This window comes from Thermobia domestica, chromosome 11 (assembly GCF_964235325.1).
Source record: "Thermobia domestica chromosome 11, izTheDome1.hap1.1, whole genome shotgun sequence".
Classification (NCBI taxonomy): domain Eukaryota; kingdom Metazoa; phylum Arthropoda; class Insecta; order Zygentoma; family Lepismatidae; genus Thermobia; species Thermobia domestica.
Window position 1 is genome coordinate 121,730,591 of NC_137464.1, and position 7,682 is coordinate 121,738,272.

The window sequence follows — 7,682 nt, forward strand, 5'->3', positions numbered from 1 at the left end:
ACCTCCGTCTTGAAATCTTCAAAATATTACTGAAATATTATTGACATTATACATTTATAAAATATGTCCTTTTCTTTCTAAATTCGAGACAGACTTACCCTTTTGGAATTGCAAATCAAAAGAGATATTCCATGTGTTGTATCAGAGTGGTCAAACAAGCAGAATACATGTTAATATAATATAGTGTTGTATATAGTATTATAAATTACACCAATTTAATGAGATTATCATATTAAAAAAAGATTTATATTTGCTTCCGAGATTCTGTAGTTTCTTCTTTGGTCACAACTACGACAAATGAAAGGGCAAAGAGTATCATCTTGATCGAAGTCGCCTTTGCAAAGGTGTGTATCATTCTATGATATATCCAAATGACAGTAGAAAACTTATGAAAGAACTGTGGGTACTTCAACTATCTAACTAACTAATTAACTCTATGGCCTATAGGACCCGGAGGTTCAATGCCACGTCCAGAAAAGCTCTCCACTGACTTCTATCCGTAGCCAATTGGATCCAGTTTCTACTTTGTATTCCTATCTCTGCTAGATTTATCTTAATATTGTCCCCTCATCTGCGCCTAGGTCTTCCTAATGGCTGTTTTCCGATTGGTCTTCCAGTCAAGACTTTGAAAGCGTTTCTACTTTCTTCCATTCTAGCTACATGACCTGCCCACCTAAGCCTCCTAGACTTGATGATCCTAACAATGTTGGGTAAACCGTATAAATTATGTAGTTCCTCGTTATGAAGTTTCCGCCATTCCCCATTCCCTTTCCTCTTGGATCCGAATATTCGTCTCAGAATCTTGTTCTCAAATACTTTCAGTCTATGTTGTACCCTCAGAGTAAGCGACCATGTTTCGTAACCATACAGAATAACAGGCATGATTATCGTTTTATATATTCTAAGCTTCAAATTCCTCGACAGAATTCGCGACCACAAGAGATTTTGAACCGAATAGTAACACGAATTCCCCGCTTTTAGTCGATATTTAATTTTATTCGTGAATATGATTTTCGTCTGTTAATATTGATCCTAGATGATTTGAAGTATCCACTTTAACAAAAGTATTATTTAATATTTTAACGCATTCATAATTTGCCATATTACGGTCCCGACGCACTTCCACGTATTTAGTTTTCTCTGCATTTACTTCAAAATCCATGTCCCTGCAACCGTTTAATAAGATCTCTGTATTTCTTTCTATTGTTCTCCTATCATCCCCTATTAAATTTTCATCAGCATATGCCATGACCTGGTGAATACCGTTCAAGTCTAGACCCTGGTTGCTATCTTTGATTTGATTTATAGCGTATTCCAGAACAAAGTTGAATAATAACGGCGACAATGCATCTCCTTGTTTCAGGCCATTTTCGACGTGAAAGTTCGTGGACAAAAAAATTCCTACTCGGACTTTACTTTGGGATTCACTTAAACATACCTTAATTAATCTAGTTAGCTTTCTCGGTATTCCAAGTTTTGTAAGAACGTTTCATAACGTTACTCTCCTAACCGAGTCGTACGCCTTTCTAAAATCAATAAGTAGTTGATGCACCGGCGTATTGTATTCCCATTTTTTTTTCGAGTATTTGTCGAATGGTAAATATTTGGTCGATGTTTATCCAAATAACGGTTTGTTGTTTTAACATATGTAAAAACACTGTAAAAACGTGTATTGATAATTATTTAATACTAACGCATAATAAGAATTACACAATTAATGGACTGTATTTAGTACACAGATTGATAGTTATTCCAATTGAAAGGGAATGTAATTTGGTCCTCCAAGCACGATCGCGGTAGCGCGTTACACACATAAAAGCTCTCACTCCCACACTGACAAAAGATGCTTGGACGCGGCCTAACTGTAAATTTTGAACAATGGGAGGAAAGCAACCAGTATGCGAAACCTCGGGGTAGAGAAAAAGTCACCCCAAGAACCATCTGTACACAAAAATTGGCACTACATACAGACACTGTCAAAATTGAATATAAGGCTGTTAGAAAAAATAATAATTATTATTTGGCAAAGGACAGAATGGCCCAAACATATCCCCCACCTTGAAACGCTCAAGTTTCAAAGAAAATAATAACTTCACAAGCCTTGAATCACACAAATCACATACACTGCATAAGACTAGTGAATATTAATACGCTGAAACATGAAAACACTATTTACAAATTATAGGACAGCAGCCAATGCACTTATCACGACACCGCTGCCATGACCTATTTATTTTGGGAATTGAACGGGATCAAACACAGTTTCACAATAGGACGTTTCAGTTCGCCCTGGGCTGTTTTAATTGTAACTACACACACTGCTCCATCGCGGCCTGAGTGAACTTCCTTGATCCTCCCAAGCTTCCATTGTAGTGGGGGGAGGTTGGATTCCTTTATTATCACCATGTCGCCCATCTTCAGGTTATTTTGTAGCGTAAACCACTTTGCCTTTTGCTGGACGCAGGACAAATACTCTAATGACCAGCGACGCCAGAAATGCCTTACAAGCTGTTGCACAAGCTGCCATCTTCTAAGGTGAGAGAGGTTAGGGGACGAGCAGTCCTTCTCTGGGAGGACCAAGAGGGATTCCCCAACTAAGAAGTGAGCAGGGGTAAGACTGGAGAGATCATTAGGATTCTCTGACAACGGTGTGAGAGGACGCGAGTTCAAAATTGCTTCGATTTGGGCCAGCACGGTGAACATCTCTTCGTAGCACAATGTTACATTTCCCATTATTCTTTTTAAATGGTGCTTGACACTCTTCACGCCGGCCTCCCATAAACCACCAAGGTGAGGGGAAGAGGGGGGATTAAAATGCCAAGTTATCCCCCTTTCGGAGAGGAATGATGTGGTCAGTTTATTTTCCTTGGAATGCGCACTGGCCTTCAACAGCTGATTTAATTCTTTACTAGCGCCCACAAAATTTCGATCACAGTCACTATAAAAATCACTTGGAACACCCCTGCGGGCTATAAATCGCTTCAAAGCAGCTAGAAATGAATTGGTGCTGGCGTCCGATACCAATTCAATGTGTAGGGCCTTGGTAGCGAGACACACAAACAGAACAATATAGCCCTTACCCTTAATACGACTTCTTCCATAACTGTTTTTCAGAACATATGGCCCAGCGTAGTCTACGCCAGCTTTGGAAAAGCACTTGCCGGGATTAACCCGGGATGCTGGCAGTGAACCCATAATTTGAGTCTGGGTTTTTTCATTGAAACGCTGACACCTCGCACATTTGTGAATAACATCACGCACTAAACTTCTGGCCCCCAGCACCCAAAACTTTGTTCGCAGGGTAGCCAGCACTAATTGAGGTCCACCATGCAAGGTATTTGCATGCTCACATTCCACCAATAGACTAGTAAGTTTGTGCTTTTTGGGCATCAAAATAGGGTGTTTCCTATCCACGGACATCTCGGCGTTCTGCAACCTTCCACCAACACGTAAAATTCCATCACAATCAATAAAGGGAGTCAAACATAACAAACTGCTCTTACGGGGAACGGGCTGTTCATTCTGTAGACACTTAAGCTCTGTAGAAAAAACACTTTGTTGCACTACCTTGACCAGGCACAAAAGACTTTCTTCTAATTCTGTCGCGGTCAATGAACCACGAAGCTTCTAGTTGGGGTTTCTGCAATTGTAAATAAACCTCCGACACCAGCTCACCGCTCTTTTCAACTTTGACAGGGAGGAGTAGCGGTTCGCAAGGTCATTTTCGGTGTTTACACACATGACTGTGACACATTTTCTTCTTTCTTCCTCAACTACACTTGAGGCAGCTGGAGTACAAAATGACGCTGGCAACACTGCTTCGCGCATCCACGAAGGACCCTCCCACCACAGAGGGTGACTTAAGAGATCCTGGGGCATGACCCCCCGCGTAGCACAGTCCGCTGGATTGTCCTTACTCTCGACATGCCCCCACTGGGAGGCAGGCAGAATATTCTGTATTTTCGCTACTCTGTTAGCAACGAAGGTTCGCCATTTATTCGGTGACTGAGCTAACCACGATAACACGACCATAGAATCCGTAAAGGCTCTAGCTTCTTTCACATTGAGATTAATTGCATTAGCTACTGTTTTTAGCAGATTAGCCAACAATAATGCCGCACACAGCTCCAAGCGGGGGAGGGACACAGCTTTGATGGGCGCAACCTTAGTCTTAGCCGCAATGAGGCTTACGCCCACACCCCCGTCTACACATTCTGATCGTAGGTAGGTCACTGCACAATAAGCTCGTTCGCTAGCATCACAATGACCTATCAGCTGACAGCTGACAGCGTCAGATGGCATTATACATCGCGCTACCTTCACCTCACATAACAAAAATAATGAGTCACAGTAGGCTTGCCACACTGCACTGGTTTCAAGAGAAAGAGGTTCATCCCAACCTAAGTTTTCCTTCCATAAGGATTGCAATAGTATCTTAGCCTTGATAGTCACTGGGGAAAGAAGACCAAGAGGATCGAAGATTTTGGCCACTTCCGACAGTACCTTCCGTTTTGTCCACACAGCGGGAGGAGGAGGGATGGATACACTGAAACCAAATTCGTCACTTATAGGTGACCACTGCACCCCGAGAGTCTTAAAGTTGCTTTCTTCACTGAAATTGAAGGGCACTTCGATTTCACGCAAGTGGGGAGGAACGGCCTCAAGCACTTCTGGTTCACTAGATAACCATTTTCGAAGCTCAAAACCACATTCCCGTAACAGTTGAATTAGCTGCTGCTGCAACTCAATTGCGTCCCTCACACTGCTCGCACCTCCGAGGTAGTCGTCCATGAAAAAATCCCGTTTCACGGCTTCGGCTGCTAGCGGGTATCTCTCCCCTTCATCTTCGACCGCCTGGAGTAGGCATCTCGTGGCAAGAAAGCTAGCAGGAGCGGTACCATAAGTGACGGTGAGTAGGCGGTAGTCCTGTATAGTTTCACTTGGCGAGTTTCTCCAAACAATCCTTTGATAGTCCACATCGTCCTTATGCACTCGTATGGCACGGTACATCTGTTTAATATCAGCACATAATGGCACACGATGTTCGCGAAAGCGAACTAGAATAGGAAAAATGTCTTCCTGTAACTTCGGGCCCACCATGAGCCTTTGATTTAAGGACACCCCAGAAGTTGTTTCCGCACTTCCATCGAAAACCACTCGTATTTTCGTGGTAGAGCTAGTAGGTTTTAAGACCGCGTGATGCGGCAGGTAGCAGCCTTTTTCGGGGGGCACATTTTTCTCACTTGCGGGGATAAGCTCCATATGTCCCAGTTCAAGATATTCGTCCATGAACTCACGATACTGCCGCTGTAACACAGGTTGTTTCGCTAATTTGCGTTCCGTGTTCAATAATCTCTTAATCGCGATCTCGCGTGATTCTCCTAGTGCTGGCGCGCTACCCCTGAAGGTAGTCTTACCACATAACGTCCCTGTGAGTCGCGGTGGTGGGTTTTCAGAAAATGTTCCTCACAATCCTTTTCTTCTTTGGATAAGTGCGTTTCCTGAGGCACCTCTTCTAGTTCCCAGAACCTTTGAAGGGCAGAATCTATTTCACATGATACACGGCATGATGTCACTGTCACGTTGCTGGCTTTAGAACCTACACTTCCGGATAACACCCATCCCAGTGTCGTTTCAAGAGCAATAGGTGAGCCTGGGGGGCCGACCCGCTTTCCCCCAGAGCATGAGAGACGGAAACACGTCAGCACCGAGAAGAATGTCAATGGGCCCCATCTCATTAAAAGTGGGGTCCGCCAACCTTAAGCCTGTCAAATGTGGCCAACACGTTGCTTCGGGACATGGCTGTTTTGGTAGATTTGACGTCACCTTGGGCACCACAACAGCCTTAGTTTCGAATGTTTCAAAACTTCCGCCTAGAGGTTGAAACTTCAAATTCACCACAGCACTAGCAGTTCCTACCCCTGCTCCCGTTATACCGGAAATCATCACACTGGTTCTAATTTTTCGAAGACCAAGTTTCTGCACGCAATTTTCAGTGACAAAACTGCACTCTGATGCGCAATCGAGCATACACCGGAATGGACATGGCACACCATCCTTCCCTAATATCTTCACGATACCAGTACACAATAGGACATGAGGAACACTGACTTCGGAAGTCACATGAGAGGCAACACTTGTTTCCTGAGATTGTACTGGGTTCGACGTCGACTCACTTCTGTTAAAATGTAATAATATATGATGTTTCTTATCACACTTTCGACATTTGCTGGATGAGCATTTGTCCTTCCAACATGCTTTCCGCATGCAATTAAAGCATAGTTTTCTCTCCTTCACGAACGCGACACGATCTTCTACTGCTCGTTTGGTAAATTCGGCACATTTGTAAAGAGGGTGGTCAGAACTACACATTTCACATTGAGTTTGAGTTCGTTGAGCAGTACTGACATAAGAGGACGCTGATTTCTTTTCGCGGCCTTTCATTGGGTCACTAGTGGCGGGTGGTTGCCTCGGCTTGTCATTGGCCGCAACAGCAAGAGCGCGGGCTCTGTTGTTCAAAAATGCCGCGAGTTGCTCAAAAGATGGCTGCTCACTTGAGTTCAAAGAAAGCTCCCATTGTTTACGTGTCTCGTTGTCTAATTTGTCCGCTGTATGGTACACTAAGAGCGCATCCCAATGTTCGATTGGTTGTTCCAACACCTTAAGAGAACGCGTACACTCCATGGTGGTGTCTATCAATTTTCTTAACGCGGCTGCTGATTCCTGTTTAATGGAAGGTTGTGTAACTAACCGTTTCAAAATCGAGTTTACTATTTCTCGCTTATTATGATAGCGCGCGTTTAACATGACCCATGCTTCCTTATAATTACTGTCCGTTATCTGCATAGCTTGTAAAAGCTGTGCCGGCTCCCCTTGCAACGATGTTTTTAAATACTGCATTTTTTGAGCGCCTGTCAGCTTCTCGTTATTATGCACAGACGCCACGAATAAGTCATGGAACGAAAGCCCCTCGAATAGATTTCCTGAGAACACTGGAAGCTGGAGTTTGGGTAACCTAATGTCACTCACTTGTTGCACTTCAAACACAGGGTTTGGGGGAGGGGGTTGTGATACTTGTAATCCAATTAATGACACCCGCAGTTTCACTATCCTGTTGTCCATCTCCGCAATGTCCACTTCTTCCCTTGTGTATTCTTCGTCTGTTGATACCGAAGCACATTCTTCCAACAACGCTGAGCACTCTCGTTCAAGATCCATTACTTTCTCTTTGTGAACAAGAATGGCGTTCACTTCACTTGTCGTCAAAAGCTCCACGGCTTTTTTAGCTCTTGTGATTTTGGACTTTAGGGTCCGTTTCTTCACAGCAAATGTCTCCATCTTAGCACACGAAACACTTTAAACCGAAATAGAATGTTCACACTGTTCGTTTAAAACTGCTCACAACGATTACGAATCCGGCCCGAAAAGAGGACCATGTGGTATGTTTATCCAAACAACGGTTTGTTGTTTTAACATATGTAAAAACACTGTAAAAACGTGTATTGATAATTATTTAATACTAACGCATAATAAGAATTACACAATTAATGGACTGTATTTAGTACACAGATTGATAGTTATTCCAATTGAAAGGGAATGTAATTTGGTCCTCCAAGCACGATCGCGGTAGCGCGTTACACACATAAAAGCTCTCACTCCCACATTGACAAAAGATGCTTGGA

The 7,682-nt window shown here is 43.3% G+C and overlaps 3 protein-coding genes across 3 annotated transcripts; all 3 read right to left on the bottom strand.

The window, feature by feature from the left end:
* Nucleotides 1–2,226: 2,226 nt before the first annotated feature.
* Nucleotides 2,227–3,420, bottom strand: LOC145665258 (uncharacterized). Its single transcript, XM_081732551.1, has one exon. It carries the CDS (start codon nucleotides 3,418–3,420, stop codon nucleotides 2,227–2,229), a length of 1,194 nt encoding a protein of 397 aa, XP_081588677.1.
* A 207-nt stretch (nucleotides 3,421–3,627) lies between these two features.
* On the bottom strand, nucleotides 3,628–5,289 carry LOC145665259 (uncharacterized). Its single transcript, XM_081732552.1, has one exon. It carries the CDS (start codon nucleotides 5,287–5,289, stop codon nucleotides 3,628–3,630), a length of 1,662 nt encoding a protein of 553 aa, XP_081588678.1.
* A 345-nt stretch (nucleotides 5,290–5,634) lies between these two features.
* Nucleotides 5,635–7,338, bottom strand: LOC145665260 (uncharacterized). Its single transcript, XM_081732553.1, has one exon. The coding sequence runs from the start codon at nucleotides 7,336–7,338 to the stop codon at nucleotides 5,635–5,637; it is 1,704 nt and encodes a 567-aa protein (XP_081588679.1).
* Nucleotides 7,339–7,682: the final 344 nt, after the last annotated feature.